At 47.1% G+C, this 20,278-nt stretch overlaps 1 protein-coding gene across 16 annotated transcripts in view; it reads left to right on the top strand.

Moving 5' to 3' along the window:
* LOC109908430 (focal adhesion kinase 1-like) overlaps positions 1-20,278 on the top strand; it is a 241,193-nt gene that overhangs the window by 121,980 nt on the left and 98,935 nt on the right. For all 16 annotated transcript variants that reach the window (XM_031795110.1, XM_031795109.1, XM_031795111.1 and 13 more), the window contains one exon: positions 18,280-18,446. In XM_031795110.1, coding sequence (XP_031650970.1) covers positions 18,280-18,446 — 167 coding nt within the window. The remainder of the gene's footprint in view (positions 1-18,279; positions 18,447-20,278) is intronic.

The raw sequence follows: 20,278 nt of genomic DNA, 5'->3' as shown, positions 1-20,278 counted from the left end.
CAGGCATGTGAGTGGTCCATCTGGCCAGTCATTGACTTTACAGTCATAAGCTAGTCTATTGAGACTCTAGTTGGCATTTTATGTTTAGATCGTCGTGCGTGGTCCGTCTGGTCAGGTCTGGGGGTTTGATGTTAAACTGGACAGACACTGAGACGATGTCACAGAGAGAGACGTGGAGGTTCTGATTGAGTGGCCATTTGAGTGTCACTTTGTTCCTGTGGAGCTGATCAGATGGGGGGTAATGGTTGGTGCCCTCCTTGGCCACTCTGCCAAAGCTGCACACACCCCACTAATCCGCTCAGACAGGCTACCCACTGTCACTAGGCAGACGGGCCACTGTCACTAGGCAGACGGGCCACTGTCACTAGGCAGACGGGCCACTGCCACTAGGCAGACGGGCCACTGCCACTAGGCAGACGGGCCACTGCCACTAGGCAGACGGGCCACTGCCACTAGGCAGACGGGCCACTGACACTAGGCAGACGGGCCACTGCAACTAGGCAGACGGGCCACTGCAACTAGGCAGACGGGCCAATGTCACTAGGCAGACGGGCCACTGCCACTAGGCAGACGGGCCACTGCCACTAGGCAGACGGGCCACTGCCACTAGGCAGACGGGCCACTGCCACTAGGCAGACGGGCCACTGTCACTAGGCAGACGGGCCACTGTCACTAGGCAGACGGGCCACTGTCACTAGGCAGACGGGCCACTGCCACTAGGCAGACGGGCCACTGCCACTAGGCAGACGGGCCACTGCCACTAGGCAGACGGGCCACTGTCACTAGGCAGACGGGCCACTGCCACTAGGCAGACGGGCCACTGCCACTAGGCAGACGGGCCACTGCCACTAGGCAGACGGGCCACTGCCACTAGGCAGACGGGCCACTGCCACTAGGCAGACGGGCCACTGCCACTAGGCAGACGGGCCACTGTCACTAGGCAGACGGGCCACTGTCACTAGGCAGACGGGCCACTGCCACTAGGCAGACGGGCCACTGCCACTAGGCAGACGGGCCACTGCCACTAGGCAGACGGGCCACTGCCACTAGGCAGACGGGCCACTGTCACTAGGCAGACGGGCCACTGCCACTAGGCAGACGGGCCACTGCCACTAGGCAGACGGGCCACTGCCACTAGGCAGACGGGCCACTGCCACTAGGCAGACGGGCCACTGCCACTAGGCAGACGGGCCACTGCCACTAGGCAGACGGGCCACTGCCACTAGGCAGACGGGCCACTGTCACTAGGCAGACGGGCCACTGTCACTAGGCAGACGGGCCACTGCCACTAGGCAGACGGGCCACTGCCACTAGGCAGACGGGCCACTGTCACTAGGCAGACGGGCCACTGCCATGGCATAAGATAACATCACTCACACAGAACGGTTGTAAGAGCCTGTCTTCTCTTCACCTCTCAGTAGAAGGGATTCTATGTCTGTTATCTATATGTGTTTACTGTGTTTTGTTGTCTGTCTCCAGAAAATGCTCTATTCATTGTCTTAAATTGTGTGTACTTTTTTTGCATTCAACATCTTTGCCTTTACATAATTTCTGTAAGACATTGACTACTGTCTCTTAACTCAACTCTCCTGTGTTGCCCTACCGTACAATGGCTTGACTACTGTCTCTTAACTCAACTCTCCTGTGTTGCCCTACCGTACAATGGCTTGACTACTGTCTCTTAACTCAACTCTCCTGTGTTGCCCTACCGTACAATGGCTTGACTACTGTCTCTTAACTCAACTCTTCTGTGTTGCCCTACCGTACAATGGCTTGACTACTGTCTCTTAACTCAACTCTTCTGTGTTGCCCTACCGTACAATGGCTTGACTACTGTCTCTTAACTCAACTCTTCTGTGTTGCCCTACCGTACAATGGCTTGACTACTGTCTCTTAACTCAACTCTTCTGTGTTGCCCTACCGTACAATGGCTTGACTACTGTCTCTTAACTCAACTCTTCTGTGTTGCCCTACCGTACAATGGCTTGACTACTGTTTCTTAACTCAACTCTTCTGTGTTGCCCTACCGTACAATGGCTTGACTACTGTCTCTTAACTCAACTCTCCTGTGTTGCCCTACCGTACAATGGCTTGACTACTGTCTCTTAACTCAACTCTTCTGTGTTGCCCTACCGTACAATGGCTTGACTACTGTCTCTTAACTCAACTCTTCTGTGTTGCCCTACCGTACAATGGTTTGACTACTGTCTCTTAACTCAACTCTTCTGTGTTGCCCTACCGTACAATGGCTTGACTACTGTCTCTTAACTCAACTCTCCTGTGTTGCCCTACCGTACAATGGCTTGACTACTGTCTCTTAACTCAACTCTTCTGTGTTGCCCTACCGTACAATGGCTTGACTACTGTCTCTTAACTCAACTCTTCTGTGTTGCCCTACCGTACAATGGTTTGACTACTGTCTCTTAACTCAACTCTTCTGTGTTGCCCTACCGTACAATGGCTTGACTACTGTCTCTTAACTCAACTCTTCTGTGTTGCCCTACCGTACAATGGCTTGACTACTGTCTCTTAACTCAACTCTTCTGTGTTGCCCTACCGTACAATGGCTTGACTACTGTCTCTTAACTCAACTCTTCTGTGTTGCCCTACCGTACAATGGCTTGACTACTGTCTCTTAACTCAACTCTTCTGTGTTGCCCTACCGTACAATGGCTTGACTACTGTCTCTTAACTCAACTCTCCTGTGTTGCCCTACCGTACAATGGCTTGACTACTGTCTCTTAACTCAACTCTTCTGTGTTGCCCTACCGTACAATGGCTTGACTACTGTCTCTTAACTCAACTCTCCTGTGTTGCCCTACCGTACAATGGCTTGACTACTGTCTCTTAACTCAACTCTCCTGTGTTGCCCTACCGTACAATGGCTTGACTACTGTCTCTTAACTCAACTCTTCTGTGTTGCCCTACCGTACAATGGCTTGACTACTGTCTCTTAACTCAACTCTTCTGTGTTGCCCTACCGTACAATGGCTTGACTACTGTCTCTTAACTCAACTCTTCTGTGTTGCCCTACCGTACAATGGCTTGACTACTGTCTCTTAACTCAACTCTTCTGTGTTGCCCTACCGTACAATGGCTTGACTACTGTCTCTTAACTCAACTCTTCTGTGTTGCCCTACCGTACAATGGCTTGACTACTGTCTCTTAACTCAACTCTTCTGTGTTGCCCTACCGTACAATGGCTTGACTACTGTCTCTTAACTCAACTCTTCTGTGTTGCCCTACCGTACAATGGCTTGACTACTGTCTCTTAACTCAACTCTCCTGTGTTGCCCTACCGTACAATGGCTTGACTACTGTCGCTTAACTCAACTCTTCTGTGTTGCCCTACCGTACAATGGCTTGACTACTGTCTCTTAACTCAACTCTCCTGTGTTGCCCTACCGTACAATGGCTTGACTACTGTCTCTTAACTCAACTCTTCTGTGTTGCCCTACCGTACAATGGCTTGACTACTGTCTCTTAACTCAACTCTCCTGTGTTGCCCTACCGTACAATGGCTTGACTACTGTCTCTTAACTCAACTCTTCTGTGTTGCCCTACCGTACAATGGCTTGACTACTGTCTCTTAACTCAACTCTCCTGTGTTGCCCTACCGTACAATGGCTTGACTACTGTCTCTTAACTCAACTCTCCTGTGTTGCCCTACCGTACAATGGCTTGACTACTGTCTCTTAACTCAACTCTTCTGTGTTGCCCTACCGTACAATGGCTTGACTATGGTCTCTTAACTCAACTCTTCTGTGTTTCCCTACCGTACAATGGCTTGACTATGGTCTCTTAACTCAACTCTCCTGTGTTGCCCTACCGTACAATGGCTTGACTATGGTCTCTTAACTCAACTCTTCTGTGTTGCCCTACCGTACAATGGCTTGACTACTGTCTCTTAACTCAACTCTTCTGTGTTGCCCTACCGTACAATGGCTTGACTACTGTCTCTTAACTCAACTCTTCTGTGTTGCCCTACCGTACAATGGCTTGACTATGGTCTCTTAACTCAACTCTCCTGTGTTGCCCTACCGTACAATGGCTTGACTACTGTCTCTTAACTCAACTCTCCTGTGTTGCCCTACCGTACAATGGCTTGACTACTGTCTCTTAACTCAACTCTTCTGTGTTGCTCTACCGTACAATGGCTTGACTACTGTCTCTTAACTCAACTCTCCTGTGTTGCCCTACCGTACAATGGCTTGACTACTGTCTCTTAACTCAACTCTTCTGTGTTGCCCTACCGTACAATGGCTTGACTACTGTCTCTTAACTCAACTCTTCTGTGTTGCCCTACCGTACAATGGCTTGACTACTGTCTCTTAACTCAACTCTTCTGTGTTGCCCTACCGTACAATGGCTTGACTACTGTCTCTTAACTCAACTCTTCTGTGTTGCCCTACCGTACAATGGCTTGACTACTGTCTCTTAACTCAACTCTTCTGTGTTGCCCTACCGTACAATGGCTTGACTACTGTCTCTTAACTCAACTCTTCTGTGTTGCCCTACCGTACAATGGCTTGACTACTGTCTCTTAACTCAACTCTTCTGTGTTGCCCTACCGTACAATGGCTTGACTACTGTCTCTTAACTCAACTCTTCTGTGTTGCCCTACCGTACAATGGCTTGACTACTGTCTCTTAACTCAACTCTTCTGTGTTGCCCTACCGTACAATGGCTTGACTACTGTCTCTTAACTCAACTCTTCTGTGTTGCCCTACCGTACAATGGCTTGACTACTGTCTCTTAACTCAACTCTCCTGTGTTGCCCTACCGTACAATGGCTTGACTACTGTCTCTTAACTCAACTCTTCTGTGTTGCCCTACCGTACAATGGCTTGACTACTGTCTCTTAACTCAACTCTCCTGTGTTGCCCTACCGTACAATGGCTTGACTACTGTCTCTTAACTCAACTCTCCTGTGTTGCCCTACCGTACAATGGCTTGACTACTGTCTCTTAACTCAACTCTTCTGTGTTGCCCTACCGTACAATGGCTTGACTACTGTCTCTTAACTCAACTCTTCTGTGTTGCCCTACCGTACAATGGCTTGACTACTGTCTCTTAACTCAACTCTTCTGTGTTGCCCTACCGTACAATGGCTTGACTACTGTCTCTTAACTCAACTCTTCTGTGTTGCCCTACCGTACAATGGCTTGACTACTGTCTCTTAACTCAACTCTTCTGTGTTGCCCTACCGTACAATGGCTTGACTACTGTCTCTTAACTCAACTCTTCTGTGTTGCCCTACCGTACAATGGCTTGACTACTGTCTCTTAACTCAACTCTTCTGTGTTGCCCTACCGTACAATGGCTTGACTACTGTCTCTTAACTCAACTCTCCTGTGTTGCCCTACCGTACAATGGCTTGACTACTGTCGCTTAACTCAACTCTTCTGTGTTGCCCTACCGTACAATGGCTTGACTACTGTCTCTTAACTCAACTCTCCTGTGTTGCCCTACCGTACAATGGCTTGACTACTGTCTCTTAACTCAACTCTTCTGTGTTGCCCTACCGTACAATGGCTTGACTACTGTCTCTTAACTCAACTCTCCTGTGTTGCCCTACCGTACAATGGCTTGACTACTGTCTCTTAACTCAACTCTTCTGTGTTGCCCTACCGTACAATGGCTTGACTACTGTCTCTTAACTCAACTCTCCTGTGTTGCCCTACCGTACAATGGCTTGACTACTGTCTCTTAACTCAACTCTCCTGTGTTGCCCTACCGTACAATGGCTTGACTACTGTCTCTTAACTCAACTCTTCTGTGTTGCCCTACCGTACAATGGCTTGACTACTGTCTCTTAACTCAACTCTTCTGTGTTGCCCTACCGTACAATGGCTTGACTATGGTCTCTTAACTCAACTCTTCTGTGTTTCCCTACCGTACAATGGCTTGACTATGGTCTCTTAACTCAACTCTCCTGTGTTGCCCTACCGTACAATGGCTTGACTATGGTCTCTTAACTCAACTCTTCTGTGTTTCCCTACCGTACAATGGCTTGACTATGGTCTCTTAACTCAACTCTTCTGTGTTGCCCTACCGTACAATGGCTTGACTACTGTCTCTTAACTCAACTCTTCTGTGTTGCCCTACCGTACAATGGCTTGACTACTGTCTCTTAACTCAACTCTTCTGTGTTGCCCTACCGTACAATGGCTTGACTATGGTCTCTTAACTCAACTCTCCTGTGTTGCCCTACCGTACAATGGCTTGACTACTGTCTCTTAACTCAACTCTCCTGTGTTGCCCTACCGTACAATGGCTTGACTACTGTCTCTTAACTCAACTCTTCTGTGTTGCTCTACCGTACAATGGCTTGACTACTGTCTCTTAACTCAACTCTCCTGTGTTGCCCTACCGTACAATGGCTTGACTACTGTCTCTTAACTCAACTCTTCTGTGTTGCCCTACCGTACAATGGCTTGACTACTGTCTCTTAACTCAACTCTTCTGTGTTGCCCTACCGTACAATGGCTTGACTATGGTCTCTTAACTCAACTCTTCTGTGTTTCCCTACCGTACAATGGCTTGACTATGGTCTCTTAACTCAACTCTCCTGTGTTGCCCTACCGTACAATGGCTTGACTATGGTCTCTTAACTCAACTCTTCTGTGTTTCCCTACCGTACAATGGCTTGACTATGGTCTCTTAACTCAACTCTTCTGTGTTGCCCTACCGTACAATGGCTTGACTACTGTCTCTTAACTCAACTCTTCTGTGTTGCCCTACCGTACAATGGCTTGACTACTGTCTCTTAACTCAACTCTTCTGTGTTGCCCTACCGTACAATGGCTTGACTATGGTCTCTTAACTCAACTCTCCTGTGTTGCCCTACCGTACAATGGCTTGACTACTGTCTCTTAACTCAACTCTCCTGTGTTGCCCTACCGTACAATGGCTTGACTACTGTCTCTTAACTCAACTCTTCTGTGTTGCTCTACCGTACAATGGCTTGACTACTGTCTCTTAACTCAACTATTCTGTGTTGCCCTACCGTACAATGGTTTGACTATGGTCTCTTAACTCAACTCTTCTGTGTTGCCCTACCGTACAATGGCTTGACTACTGTCTCTTAACTCAACTCTTCTGTGTTGCCCTACCGTACAATGGCTTGACTACTGTCTCTTAACTCAACTCTTCTGTGTTGCCCTACCGTACAATGGCTTGACTACTGTCTCTTAACTCAACTCTTCTGTGTTGCCCTACCGTACAATGGCTTGACTACTGTCTCTTAACTCAACTCTTCTGTGTTGCCCTACCGTACAATGGCTTGACTACTGTCTCTTAACTCAACTCTCCTGTGTTGCCCTACCGTACAATGGCTTGACTACTGTCTCTTAACTCAACTCTTCTGTGTTGCCCTACCGTACAATGGCTTGACTACTGTCTCTTAACTCAACTCTTCTGTGTTGCCCTACCGTACAATGGCTTGACTACTGTCTCTTAACTCAACTCTTCTGTGTTGCCCTACCGTACAATGGCTTGACTACTGTCTCTTAACTCAACTCTTCTGTGTTGCCCTACCGTACAATGGCTTGACTACTGTCTCTTAACTCAACTCTCCTGTGTTGCCCTACCGTACAATGGCTTGACTACTGTCTCTTAACTCAACTCTTCTGTGTTGCCCTACCGTACAATGGCTTGACTACTGTCTCTTAACTCAACTCTTCTGTGTTGCCCTACCGTACAATGGCTTGACTACTGTCTCTTAACTCAACTCTTCTGTGTTGCCCTACCGTACAATGGTTTGACTACTGTCTCTTAACTCAACTCTTCTGTGTTGCCCTACCGTACAATGGCTTGACTACTGTCTCTTAACTCAACTCTCCTGTGTTGCCCTACCGTACAATGGCTTGACTACTGTCTCTTAACTCAACTCTTCTGTGTTGCCCTACCGTACAATGGCTTGACTACTGTCTCTTAACTCAACTCTTCTGTGTTGCCCTACCGTACAATGGCTTGACTACTGTCTCTTAACTCAACTCTTCTGTGTTGCCCTACCGTACAATGGTTTGACTACTGTCTCTTAACTCAACTCTCCTGTGTTGCCCTACCGTACAATGGCTTGACTACTGTCTCTTAACTCAACTCTTCTGTGTTGCCCTACCGTACAATGGCTTGACTACTGTCTCTTAACTCAACTCTTCTGTGTTGCCCTACCGTACAATGGCTTGACTACTGTCTCTTAACTCAACTCTTCTGTGTTGCCCTACCGTACAATGGCTTGACTACTGTCTCTTAACTCAACTCTTCTGTGTTGCCCTACCGTACAATGGCTTGACTACTGTCTCTTAACTCAACTCTTCTGTGTTGCCCTACCGTACAATGGCTTGACTACTGTCTCTTAACTCAACTCTCCTGTGTTGCCCTACCGTACAATGGCTTGACTACTGTCTCTTAACTCAACTCTCCTGTGTTGCCCTACCGTACAATGGCTTGACTACTGTCTCTTAACTCAACTCTCCTGTGTTGCCCTACCGTACAATGGCTTGACTACTGTCTCTTAACTCAACTCTCCTGTGTTGCCCTACCGTACAATGGCTTGACTACTGTCTCTTAACTCAACTCTTCTGTGTTGCCCTACCGTACAATGGCTTGACTACTGTCTCTTAACTCAACTCTTCTGTGTTGCCCTACCGTACAATGGCTTGACTACTGTCTCTTAACTCAACTCTTCTGTGTTGCCCTACCGTACAATGGCTTGACTACTGTCTCTTAACTCAACTCTTCTGTGTTGCCCTACCGTACAAATGGCTTGACTACTGTCTCTTAACTCAACTCTTCTGTGTTGCCCTACCGTACAATGGCTTGACTACTGTCTCTTAACTCAACTCTTCTGTGTTGCCCTACCGTACAATGGCTTGACTACTGTCTCTTAACTCAACTCTTCTGTGTTGCCCTACCGTACAATGGCTTGACTACTGTCTCTTAACTCAACTCTTCTGTGTTGCCCTACCGTACAATGGCTTGACTACTGTCTCTTAACTCAACTCTTCTGTGTTGCCCTACCGTACAATGGCTTGACTACTGTCTCTTAACTCAACTCTTCTGTGTTGCCCTACCGTACAATGGCTTGACTACTGTCTCTTAACTCAACTCTCCTGTGTTGCCCTACCGTACAATGGCTTGACTACTGTCTCTTAACTCAACTCTTCTGTGTTGCCCTACCGTACAATGGCTTGACTACTGTCTCTTAACTCAACTCTCCTGTGTTGCCCTACCGTACAATGGCTTGACTACTGTCTCTTAACTCAACTCTCCTGTGTTGCCCTACCGTACAATGGCTTGACTACTGTCTCTTAACTCAACTCTTCTGTGTTGCCCTACCGTACAATGGCTTGACTACTGTCTCTTAACTCAACTCTTCTGTGTTGCCCTACCGTACAATGGCTTGACTACTGTCTCTTAACTCAACTCTTCTGTGTTGCCCTACCGTACAATGGCTTGACTACTGTCTCTTAACTCAACTCTTCTGTGTTGCCCTACCGTACAATGGCTTGACTACTGTCTCTTAACTCAACTCTTCTGTGTTGCCCTACCGTACAATGGCTTGACTACTGTCTCTTAACTCAACTCTTCTGTGTTGCCCTACCGTACAATGGCTTGACTACTGTCTCTTAACTCAACTCTTCTGTGTTGCCCTACCGTACAATGGCTTGACTACTGTCTCTTAACTCAACTCTCCTGTGTTGCCCTACCGTACAATGGCTTGACTACTGTCGCTTAACTCAACTCTTCTGTGTGCCCTACCGTACAATGGCTTGACTACTGTCTCTTAACTCAACTCTCCTGTGTTGCCCTACCGTACAATGGCTTGACTACTGTCTCTTAACTCAACTCTTCTGTGTTGCCCTACCGTACAATGGCTTGACTACTGTCTCTTAACTCAACTCTCCTGTGTTGCCCTACCGTACAATGGCTTGACTACTGTCTCTTAACTCAACTCTTCTGTGTTGCCCTACCGTACAATGGCTTGACTACTGTCTCTTAACTCAACTCTCCTGTGTTGCCCTACCGTACAATGGCTTGACTACTGTCTCTTAACTCAACTCTCCTGTGTTGCCCTACCGTACAATGGCTTGACTACTGTCTCTTAACTCAACTCTTCTGTGTTGCCCTACCGTACAATGGCTTGACTATGGTCTCTTAACTCAACTCTTCTGTGTTTCCCTACCGTACAATGGCTTGACTATGGTCTCTTAACTCAACTCTCCTGTGTTGCCCTACCGTACAATGGCTTGACTATGGTCTCTTAACTCAACTCTTCTGTGTTGCCCTACCGTACAATGGCTTGACTACTGTCTCTTAACTCAACTCTTCTGTGTTGCCCTACCGTACAATGGCTTGACTACTGTCTCTTAACTCAACTCTTCTGTGTTGCCCTACCGTACAATGGCTTGACTATGGTCTCTTAACTCAACTCTCCTGTGTTGCCCTACCGTACAATGGCTTGACTACTGTCTCTTAACTCAACTCTCCTGTGTTGCCCTACCGTACAATGGCTTGACTACTGTCTCTTAACTCAACTCTTCTGTGTTGCTCTACCGTACAATGGCTTGACTACTGTCTCTTAACTCAACTCTCCTGTGTTGCCCTACCGTACAATGGCTTGACTACTGTCTCTTAACTCAACTCTTCTGTGTTGCCCTACCGTACAATGGCTTGACTACTGTCTCTTAACTCAACTCTTCTGTGTTGCCCTACCGTACAATGGCTTGACTACTGTCTCTTAACTCAACTCTTCTGTGTTGCCCTACCGTACAATGGCTTGACTACTGTCTCTTAACTCAACTCTTCTGTGTTGCCCTACCGTACAATGGCTTGACTACTGTCTCTTAACTCAACTCTTCTGTGTTGCCCTACCGTACAATGGCTTGACTACTGTCTCTTAACTCAACTCTTCTGTGTTGCCCTACCGTACAATGGCTTGACTACTGTCTCTTAACTCAACTCTTCTGTGTTGCCCTACCGTACAATGGCTTGACTACTGTCTCTTAACTCAACTCTTCTGTGTTGCCCTACCGTACAATGGCTTGACTACTGTCTCTTAACTCAACTCTTCTGTGTTGCCCTACCGTACAATGGCTTGACTACTGTCTCTTAACTCAACTCTTCTGTGTTGCCCTACCGTACAATGGCTTGACTACTGTCTCTTAACTCAACTCTCCTGTGTTGCCCTACCGTACAATGGCTTGACTACTGTCTCTTAACTCAACTCTTCTGTGTTGCCCTACCGTACAATGGCTTGACTACTGTCTCTTAACTCAACTCTCCTGTGTTGCCCTACCGTACAATGGCTTGACTACTGTCTCTTAACTCAACTCTCCTGTGTTGCCCTACCGTACAATGGCTTGACTACTGTCTCTTAACTCAACTCTTCTGTGTTGCCCTACCGTACAATGGCTTGACTACTGTCTCTTAACTCAACTCTTCTGTGTTGCCCTACCGTACAATGGCTTGACTACTGTCTCTTAACTCAACTCTTCTGTGTTGCCCTACCGTACAATGGCTTGACTACTGTCTCTTAACTCAACTCTTCTGTGTTGCCCTACCGTACAATGGCTTGACTACTGTCTCTTAACTCAACTCTTCTGTGTTGCCCTACCGTACAATGGCTTGACTACTGTCTCTTAACTCAACTCTTCTGTGTTGCCCTACCGTACAATGGCTTGACTACTGTCTCTTAACTCAACTCTTCTGTGTTGCCCTACCGTACAATGGCTTGACTACTGTCTCTTAACTCAACTCTCCTGTGTTGCCCTACCGTACAATGGCTTGACTACTGTCGCTTAACTCAACTCTTCTGTGTTGCCCTACCGTACAATGGCTTGACTACTGTCTCTTAACTCAACTCTCCTGTGTTGCCCTACCGTACAATGGCTTGACTACTGTCTCTTAACTCAACTCTTCTGTGTTGCCCTACCGTACAATGGCTTGACTACTGTCTCTTAACTCAACTCTCCTGTGTTGCCCTACCGTACAATGGCTTGACTACTGTCTCTTAACTCAACTCTTCTGTGTTGCCCTACCGTACAATGGCTTGACTACTGTCTCTTAACTCAACTCTCCTGTGTTGCCCTACCGTACAATGGCTTGACTACTGTCTCTTAACTCAACTCTCCTGTGTTGCCCTACCGTACAATGGCTTGACTACTGTCTCTTAACTCAACTCTTCTGTGTTGCCCTACCGTACAATGGCTTGACTACTGTCTCTTAACTCAACTCTTCTGTGTTGCCCTACCGTACAATGGCTTGACTATGGTCTCTTAACTCAACTCTTCTGTGTTTCCCTACCGTACAATGGCTTGACTATGGTCTCTTAACTCAACTCTCCTGTGTTGCCCTACCGTACAATGGCTTGACTATGGTCTCTTAACTCAACTCTTCTGTGTTTCCCTACCGTACAATGGCTTGACTATGGTCTCTTAACTCAACTCTTCTGTGTTGCCCTACCGTACAATGGCTTGACTACTGTCTCTTAACTCAACTCTTCTGTGTTGCCCTACCGTACAATGGCTTGACTACTGTCTCTTAACTCAACTCTTCTGTGTTGCCCTACCGTACAATGGCTTGACTATGGTCTCTTAACTCAACTCTCCTGTGTTGCCCTACCGTACAATGGCTTGACTACTGTCTCTTAACTCAACTCTCCTGTGTTGCCCTACCGTACAATGGCTTGACTACTGTCTCTTAACTCAACTCTTCTGTGTTGCTCTACCGTACAATGGCTTGACTACTGTCTCTTAACTCAACTCTCCTGTGTTGCCCTACCGTACAATGGCTTGACTACTGTCTCTTAACTCAACTCTTCTGTGTTGCCCTACCGTACAATGGCTTGACTACTGTCTCTTAACTCAACTCTTCTGTGTTGCCCTACCGTACAATGGCTTGACTATGGTCTCTTAACTCAACTCTTCTGTGTTTCCCTACCGTACAATGGCTTGACTATGGTCTCTTAACTCAACTCTCCTGTGTTGCCCTACCGTACAATGGCTTGACTATGGTCTCTTAACTCAACTCTTCTGTGTTTCCCTACCGTACAATGGCTTGACTATGGTCTCTTAACTCAACTCTTCTGTGTTGCCCTACCGTACAATGGCTTGACTACTGTCTCTTAACTCAACTCTTCTGTGTTGCCCTACCGTACAATGGCTTGACTACTGTCTCTTAACTCAACTCTTCTGTGTTGCCCTACCGTACAATGGCTTGACTATGGTCTCTTAACTCAACTCTCCTGTGTTGCCCTACCGTACAATGGCTTGACTACTGTCTCTTAACTCAACTCTCCTGTGTTGCCCTACCGTACAATGGCTTGACTACTGTCTCTTAACTCAACTCTTCTGTGTTGCTCTACCGTACAATGGCTTGACTACTGTCTCTTAACTCAACTATTCTGTGTTGCCCTACCGTACAATGGTTTGACTATGGTCTCTTAACTCAACTCTTCTGTGTTGCCCTACCGTACAATGGCTTGACTACTGTCTCTTAACTCAACTCTTCTGTGTTGCCCTACCGTACAATGGCTTGACTACTGTCTCTTAACTCAACTCTTCTGTGTTGCCCTACCGTACAATGGCTTGACTACTGTCTCTTAACTCAACTCTTCTGTGTTGCCCTACCGTACAATGGCTTGACTACTGTCTCTTAACTCAACTCTTCTGTGTTGCCCTACCGTACAATGGCTTGACTACTGTCTCTTAACTCAACTCTCCTGTGTTGCCCTACCGTACAATGGCTTGACTACTGTCTCTTAACTCAACTCTTCTGTGTTGCCCTACCGTACAATGGCTTGACTACTGTCTCTTAACTCAACTCTTCTGTGTTGCCCTACCGTACAATGGCTTGACTACTGTCTCTTAACTCAACTCTTCTGTGTTGCCCTACCGTACAATGGCTTGACTACTGTCTCTTAACTCAACTCTTCTGTGTTGCCCTACCGTACAATGGCTTGACTACTGTCTCTTAACTCAACTCTTCTGTGTTGCCCTACCGTACAATGGCTTGACTACTGTCTCTTAACTCAACTCTTCTGTGTTGCCCTACCGTACAATGGCTTGACTACTGTCTCTTAACTCAACTCTTCTGTGTTGCCCTACCGTACAATGGCTTGACTACTGTCTCTTAACTCAACTCTTCTGTGTTGCCCTACCGTACAATGGCTTGACTACTGTCTCTTAACTCAACTCTTCTGTGTTGCCCTACCGTACAATGGCTTGACTACTGTCTCTTAACTCAACTCTTCTGTGTTGCCCTACCGTACAATGGCTTGACTACTGTCTCTTAACTCAACTCTCCTGTGTTGCCCTACCGTACAATGGCTTGACTACTGTCTCTTAACTCAACTCTTCTGTGTTGCCCTACCGTACAATGGCTTGACTACTGTCTCTTAACTCAACTCTTCTGTGTTGCCCTACCGTACAATGGCTTGACTACTGTCTCTTAACTCAACTCTTCTGTGTTGCCCTACCGTACAATGGCTTGACTACTGTCTCTTAACTCAACTCTTCTGTGTTGCCCTACCGTACAATGGCTTGACTACTGTCTCTTAACTCAACTCTCCTGTGTTGCCCTACCGTACAATGGCTTGACTACTGTCTCTTAACTCAACTCTCCTGTGTTGCCCTACCGTACAATGGCTTGACTACTGTCTCTTAACTCAACTCTTCTGTGTTGCCCTACCGTACAATGGCTTGACTACTGTCTCTTAACTCAACTCTTCTGTGTTGCCCTACCGTACAATGGCTTGACTACTGTCTCTTAACTCAACTCTTCTGTGTTGCCCTACCGTACAATGGCTTGACTACTGTCTCTTAACTCAACTCTTCTGTGTTGCCCTACCGTACAATGGCTTGACTACTGTCTCTTAACTCAACTCTTCTGTGTTGCCCTACCGTACAATGGCTTGACTACTGTCTCTTAACTCAACTCTTTAATGTTTTATTTATTTAATTTCACCTTTATTTAACCAGGTAGGCTAGTTGAGAACACCTTTATTTAACCAGGTAGGCTAGTTGAGAACACCTTTATTTAACCAGGTAGGCTAGTTGAGAACACCTTTATTTAACCAGGTAGGCTAGTTGAGAACACCTTTATTTAACCAGGTAGGCTAGTTGAGAACACCTTTATTTAACCAGGTAGGCCAGTTGAGAACACCTTTATTTAACCAGGTAGGCCAGTTGAGAACACCTTTATTTAACCAGGTAGGCTAGTTGAGAACACCTTTATTTAACCAGGTAGGCCAGTTGAGAACACCTTTATTTAACCAGGTAGGCCAGTTGAGAACACCTTTATTTAACCAGGTAGGCCAGTTGAGAACACCTTTATTTAACCAGGTAGGCTAGTTGAGAACACCTTTATTTAACCAGGTAGGCTAGTTGAGAACACCTTTATTTAACCAGGTAGGCCAGTTGAGAACACCTTTATTTAACCAGGTAGGCCAGTTGAGAACACCTTTATTTAACCAGGTAGGCTAGTTGAGAACACCTTTATTTAACCAGGTAGGCTAGTTGAGAACACCTTTATTTAACCAGGTAGGCCAGTTGAGAACACCTTTATTTAACCAGGTAGGCCAGTTGAGAACACCTTTATTTAACCAGGTAGGCTAGTTGAGAACACCTTTATTTAACCAGGTAGGCCAGTTGAGAACACCTTTATTTAACCAGGTAGGCCAGTTGAGAACAAGTTCTCATTTACAACTGCGACCTGGCCAAGATAAAGCAAAGCAGTGTGACAAAAACAACACACATGGGATAAACAAACGTACAGTCAATAACACAATAGGAACATCTCTATACAGTGGGTGCAAACGATGTGAGGCAATAAATAGGCCAATAGTGTCAAAGTAATGACAATTTAGCAATTTACACTGGAGTGATATATGTGCGGATGAGGATGTACAAGTAGAAATACTGGTGTGCAAAAGAGCAGAAAAACAAAAACAAATATGGGGATGAGGTAGGTAGTTGGTTGGATGGGCTATTTACAGATGGGCTGTGTACAGCTGCAGCGATCAGTAAGCTGCTCTGACAGCTGACGCTTAAAGTTAGTGAGGGAGAAATAAGTCTCCAACTTCAGTGATTTCTGCAATTCGTTCCAGTCATTGGCAGCAGAGAACTAGAAGGAAAGGCTGCCAAAGGAAGTGATGGCTTTGGGGATGACCAGTGAGATATACCTGCTGGAGCGTGTGCTACGGGTGGGTGTTGTTATGGTGACCAGAGAGATATACCTGCTGGAGCGTGTGCTACGGGTGGGTGTTGCTATGGTGACCAGACAGATATACCTGCTGGAGCGCGTGCTACGGGTGGGTGTTGTTATGGTGACCAGTGAGGTATACCTGCTGGAGCGCGTGCTACGGGTGGGTGTTGTTATGGTGACCAGAGAGATATACCTGCTGGAGCGTGTGCTACGGGTGGGTGTTGTTATGGTGACCAGAGAGATATACCTGCTGGAGCGCGTGCTACAGGTGGGTGTTGTTATGGTGACCAGAGAGATATACCTGCTGGAGCGCGTGCTACGGGTGGGTGTTGTTATGGTGACCAGTGAGATATACCTGCTGGAGCGCGTGCTACTGGTGGGTGTTGTTATGGTGACCAGTGAGATATACCTGCTGGAGCGTGTGCTACGGGTGGGTGTTGCTATGGTGACCAGAAAGATATACCTGCTGGAGTGTGTGCTACGGGTGGGTGTTGCTATGGTGACCAGACAGATATACCTGCTGGAGCGCGTGCTACGGGTGGGTGTTGTTATGGTGACCAGTGAGATATACCTGCTGGAGCGCGTGCTACGGGTGGGTGTTGCTATGGTGACCAGTGAGATATACCTGCTGGAGCGTGTGCTACGGGTGGGTGTTGCTATGGTGACCAGTGAGATATACCTGCTGGAGCGTGTGCTACGGGTGGGTGTTGTTATGGTGACCAGTGAGATATACCTGCTGGAGCGCGTGCTACGGGTGGGTGTTGTTATGGTGACCAGTGAGATATACCTGCTGGAGCACGTGCTACGGGTGGGTGTTGCTATGGTGACCAGAGAGATATACCTGCTGGCGCATGTGCTACGGGTGGGTGTTGCAATGGTGACCAGTGAGATATACCTGCTGGAGCTCGTGCTACGGGTGGGTGTTGCTATGGTGACCAGTGAGATATACCTGCTGGAGCGTGTGCTACGGGTGGGTGTTGCTATGGTGACCACTGAGCTGAGATAAGGCAGAGATTTACCTAGCAAAGACATATAGATGATCTGGAGCCAGTGGGTTTGGTTACGAATATGTAGCGAGGACCAGCCAACGAGAGCGTACAGGTCACAGTGGTGGGTAGTATATGGGGCTTTGGTGACAAAACAGATGGCACTGTGATAGACTGCATCCAGTTGCTGAGTAGAGTGTTGGAGGCTATTTTGTAAACGACATCGCTGAAGTCAAGGATCGGTAGGATAGTCAGTTTTACGAGGGTATGTTTGGCAGCATGAGTGAAGGAGGCTTTGTTGCGAAATAGGAAGCCGATTCTAGATTTAACTTTGGATTGGAGATGCTTAATGTGAGTCTGGAAGGAGAGTTTACAGTCTAAACAGACACCTAGGTATTTGTAGTTGTCCACATATTCTAAGTCAGAACCGTCCAGAGTAGTGATGCGTCGGGCGGGTGGGTGCGGGCAGTGATCGATTGAAGAACATGCATTTTTAGTTTTGCTAGCATTTAAGAGCAGTTGGAGGCCACGGAGTTAGTGTTGTATGGCGTTGAAGCTCGTCTGAAGGGTTGTTAACACAGTGTCCAAAGAAGGGCCAGAAGTATACAGAATGGTGTCATCTGTGAAGAGGTGGATCAAAGAATCACCAGCTGCAAGAGCGACATCATTGATATACACAGAGAAAAGAGTCGGCCCAAGAATTTAACTCTGTTGCATCCCCATAGAGACTTCCAGAGGTCCGGACAACAGGCCCTCCAATTTGACACACTGAATTCAATCTGAGAAGTAGTTAGTGAACCAGGCAAGGCAGTCATTTGAGAAACCAAGGCTGTTGAGTCTGCCGATAAGAATATGGTAATTGACAGTCAAAATCCTTGGCCAGGTCGATGAAGACAGCTGCACAGTACTGTCTTTTATAGATGGCGGTTATGATATCGTTTAGTACCTTGAGCGTGAGTAGATGCACCCATGACCAGCTCGGAAACCAGAGAATGGTCGGTGATCTGTTTGTTCACGTTTGCTTTCGAAGACTTGGCTTGACTACTATCTCTTAACTCAACTCTCCTGTGGTCCGTCTCTGCAGGGGATCATCCAGAAGATTTTGGACATCCACAAGGTGAAATGCGTGGCGTGCTTTGGCCTGCGTCTCAGCCACTCCCAGTCCGGCCAGGTCCACTGGCTCCACCCTGATATGGGTGTGTCCCATGTGAGGGAGAAGTATGAGCAGAACCGTTCCCTGGAGGAGTGGAGGTAAGCAGACTGTGTGTGTGTGTGTGTGTGTGTGTGTGTGTGTGTGTGTGTGTGTGTGTGTAAACCAATGGCCCTTAGACAATGACAACACGTCTGTCTGCCCTTGTTGTCATGGAGATATGCAGCAGTTGGTGCCACTGCAACACCTTTTAATGTGTGTGTTTGTGTTTCACTGCTTCAATTGAATGCCTTGGTAGGCACAAACAATATAGTTTTTCATTGTCAAGTGGAGTTATGTGGTCATTCATTCTCCCATTAAGATAAAACCAACACATTGTCTGTGTGACCTATCTGTAAACGTCACATGAAATATGTTCTGAACACAGAATTCAACATGGCTTCAGTATAAGCCACTCAAGAACCTCTACAGCTTGCATACTGTAGTACGCTGTTTTGCATTCAGAATGGCCCCATTTCGTTGAACATTATAAACATCTTAAGTTTCGATCCTGACTTGGATCATCACTCGAGGCATTTCACAGTCCAGCCTAAGTTACTGTCAAATGTTCCTCCTTGAATCTCCGCACTTCAATCCTAAGAATGGGAGTCTGAGGTAGTTTTTCTGGCTGTCTTTGAGTCTGTGGCTGCGTCCCAAACGGCACACTATTCCCAACACAGTGCACTACTTTTGACCATAGCCTATATAGGAAAAAGACTGCCATTTGGGACACAACCTGAGTGTGCGTCATCTCTCTCTTACATGGCTCTGCTATGGATAGGTAACTACCCTGACTTAAATCTGTTCACAAAGGACTGTCTGGCTTTACTCACCCATTATGATTGGACCAGTGCCACTGACTAGGATACCTTGTTGTGAGTTTTCTATCGTGATGTGATATCATATCCCAGAGTTATTTATTTCTGTATTTCTCTAGTTTGTAATAAAACTCAGGGAGAAATGGGAAGCAACAACAGTTCAGCCTCCCTCCTTCAATCGCCCTCCTCCCTCCTTCAATCGCCCTCCTCCCTCCTTCAATCGCCCTCCTCCCTCCTTCAATCGCCCTCCTCCCTCCTTCAATCGCCCTCCTCCCTCCTTCAATCCCCCTCCTCCCTCCTTCAATCGCCCTCCTCCCTCCTTCAATCGCCCTCCTCCCTACTTCAATCGCCCTCCTCCCTCCTTCAATCGCCCTCCTCCCTCCTTCAATCGCCCTCCCCCTCCTTCAATCGCCCTCCTTCAATCGCCCTCCTTCAATCGCCCTCCTCCCTCCTTCCTCCCTCCTTTACTGTTCCACAATAAGCATACTGAGGAGCTGTGTGTGTGTGTGTGTGTGTGTGTGTGTGTGTGTGTGTGTGTGTGTGTGTGTGTGTGTGTGTGTGTGTGTGTGTGTGTGTGTGTGTGTGTGTGTGTGTGTGTGTGTGTGTGTGTGTGTGTGTGTGCGCGCACGTGTGGGTAAACTCTCTTGCTGCATAGAAATGGCTCAAGAGTTTGTTGACTCTACTTAGAGTGGAAATCTTAAATTACCTCACTCCACTGGACTGCAGTGTTCAGCTCTGTGCACAGAACAACTCTTCTCACAACACAGAACAACTCTTCTCACAACACAGAACAGCTCTTCTCACAGCCCAACACAGAACAGCACTTCTCACAAGACAGAACAGCTCTTCTCACAACACAGAACAGCTCTTCTCACAACACAGAACAGCTCTTCTCACAACACTGAACAGCTCTTCTCACAACACTGAACAGCTCTTCTCACAACACATAACAGCTCTTCTCACAGCCCAACACATAAAGCTCTTCTCACAGCCCAACCCAGAACAGCTCTTCTCACAACACAGAACAGCTCTTCTCACAGCCCAACACATAACAGCTCTTCTCACAGCCCAACACA

Source organism: Oncorhynchus kisutch, linkage group LG17, assembly GCF_002021735.2.
Source record: "Oncorhynchus kisutch isolate 150728-3 linkage group LG17, Okis_V2, whole genome shotgun sequence".
NCBI lineage: Eukaryota > Metazoa > Chordata > Actinopteri > Salmoniformes > Salmonidae > Oncorhynchus > Oncorhynchus kisutch.
This window is presented reverse-complemented; position numbering and strand designations above follow the sequence as displayed.